The 2385-nt window shown below is 54.7% G+C and overlaps 1 protein-coding gene across 2 annotated transcripts in view; it reads left to right on the plus strand.

The window, feature by feature from the left end:
- Positions 1-1963, plus strand: part of Trim17 (tripartite motif containing 17) — a 25984-nt gene extending 24021 nt beyond the window's left edge. For both annotated transcript variants that reach the window (XM_036195657.1, XM_036195656.1), the window contains exons 5-7: positions 525-547; positions 642-745; positions 1132-1963. In XM_036195657.1, the coding sequence (XP_036051550.1) occupies positions 525-547; positions 642-745; positions 1132-1682 (678 nt within the window). In that variant the 3' untranslated portion in view covers positions 1683-1963. The remainder of the gene's footprint in view (positions 1-524; positions 548-641; positions 746-1131) is intronic.
- Positions 1964-2385: the final 422 nt, after the last annotated feature.

Below are 2385 nucleotides of genomic sequence, written 5' to 3' on the forward strand. Positions count from 1 at the left end.
TGGAGTTGCTCAAATGGATGGGGGCGGGGCACAAACTTACTGTGGTGCATTGTTAGGGATGGTTCCAGTCTATTCTGTTAGCATTTTCCTGTGCCAGACTCATAAACTGCATCACATATACACATACATACACAAAAGCATGGTATGTACAAGGACTACTGATCCATGGCTTGCTTGCCTCCAAGGAAGTATTGGGTAAAGAGCTGGGGAAGCAGGGGGCGCAGAGGGAGGCTAGCTCAGTAGAGTGCTTGCTGAGCAGAGGCCCTGCATTCTGTCTCCCCTACTGAAAAGGTAAGTGTTACAGGTTTCCCAGAACTTGCCGCCTCCTCTCTGCTGACCTCAGGCTTGCGACCGTGGGTCGAGAAGATGCTTAGGGTCTGCCGAGTGGAGGGGAAGGGAAGATCCATGGAGTGTGCGATGAACTTGTTATCTGGGAAGGGAACGTCCTAAAATAGCGGGCAACAGAGGTAACTCGGGTTCTGACCCTCGGGACCAGCTCTTAACTCTCTCCCCTGTTGTTGCAGGATATGAAGGACACCTTGACCAGGTACTCTGTCACCCTCAGTAGAGGTGGTGGTGGAGGAGGGGGAGGGCGGGCCACATGGAGAGCCCGGGAGCACATGAGACTGTGTTCCCTGGAGGAAGGAGAGCCTCGGTCTGCAGTACCCAGAGGTGGCCCTCCCCGCGGCTATCAGGACTGTGTGCAGAGTTCCGGGACAGATAGAGGTGCTCAAAAGTTTCCAAGGTAAGTGGAGACCCCGGGTCTCCAGTCATGAATCTCGGTCCTTTGGGCACTGCTCTGCCTTCCTTGGATGCCACGCAGGATCTGAGCTACCAATCGGAGATCAGTGCCTTAAACTGTACTCAAATCTCTCCAAGTCTGACCCTCTGCTGAATTAAGTTTGCCCAGTTAGCCCTAGTGACTCGCCATCAACATCCACGGGGAACTGGAACCCTTGGGTAACCCCAAGTCTCAGCTGGGACTAGTGGAGGGGAGGCTTTTGAGTGACTATGGAAAAAGAGCCACTTGACCACCATGCCCCACCCACGCCTATCTTGAGGGTTCTGGCCCTTCCACCTTTGACCTTGAATGACCCCCTACTTATCTCTGTCCACCTGGATCCTCTGCAGAGGATGTGGTGCCGGACCCCAGCTCAGCGTACCCCTATCTCCTCCTGTACGAGAGCCGCCAGAGGCGATACCTGAGCCCACCGCCAGAGGGCACCGCCCCCTACAGCAAGGACCGGTTCGTGGCCTACCCCTGCGCTGTGGGACAGAAGAGCTTTTCCTCTGGAAGGCACTACTGGGAAGTGGGCATGAATCTCACCGGGGATGCGCTCTGGGCCTTGGGCGTGTGCAGGGACAACGTGAGCCGGAAGGACAGGGTGCTTAAGTCCCCGGAAAATGGGTTCTGGGTAGTGCAGCTATCCAAAGGGAAGAGGCACTTGTCCCTGTTACCCGACTCCACTCAGGTCACACTCACGGAGCCTCCCACCCACATGGGCATCTTCCTGGACTTCCAGGCCGGGGAGGTGTCCTTCTACAGTGTGAACGATGGGTCCCACCTGCACAGCTTCTCCCAGGCTGCCTTCCCTGGGCCGCTGCTGCCGTTCTTCTGCTTGGGAGCTCCAAAGTCAGGCCAGATGGTCATCTCCACAGTGACCATGTGGGTGAAGGGATAGAGGCGTGGAGCCAGGCACAGTAGTCACTGGGCATGCCCTGGTTCCCCAGGAGGCAGGGCGCTTCACCACCGTGGCTACCTACCCAGGCTTTCTCTGGGGCGCTGAGAGCCAATACCTGGGCTGGCAGGGCAACTTCCCGAAATACAATCACGATTAAAATGCTCAAATACGAACCGACTATTGAGAAGATACTAAATAGGGTTAACTTTAGAAAGAGTCCCGATATTTCCGAGTGAACTATATATTTCTAAATATATACCCGCTCACCGGGCAAATTGGTCTTCCGTTTTGTTAGCTTTGTCCTGCCCCAAAACTTGCTAGTATCTTGGTTCCTAGGGCACTTTGGCCATCCGGTCCTTCACAGAGAAAGTGGAGCCCCACCCACCCACCCTTAAGATAATTAGGGAGGGCTCCACTCCCCTTCCTCCATATACCGGTTCCTAACACTCCCGCTCCAAAGAACCCCTCACTTTCCATTCCTGTTACAAGACAGTAGCACCCCAGGACTCAAGTGAGTGAGGCAGTACTCTGGCAAGGGCCCATTTCCAAAATGGTTTCCACTGTGAGCCTTCTGGACCCACAGCGTGACACGCGACTCATTTCCTGTGGGGCGTTTACCCACCAACCCCACAGCTCCCCAGAGTTTTCCTGAGTCTGAGCAGCAGGAAATATTAGAAGGATTTATATTGCTGAGATAAACAGA

Source organism: Onychomys torridus, chromosome 8, assembly GCF_903995425.1.
Source record: "Onychomys torridus chromosome 8, mOncTor1.1, whole genome shotgun sequence".
Lineage (NCBI taxonomy): Eukaryota > Metazoa > Chordata > Mammalia > Rodentia > Cricetidae > Onychomys > Onychomys torridus.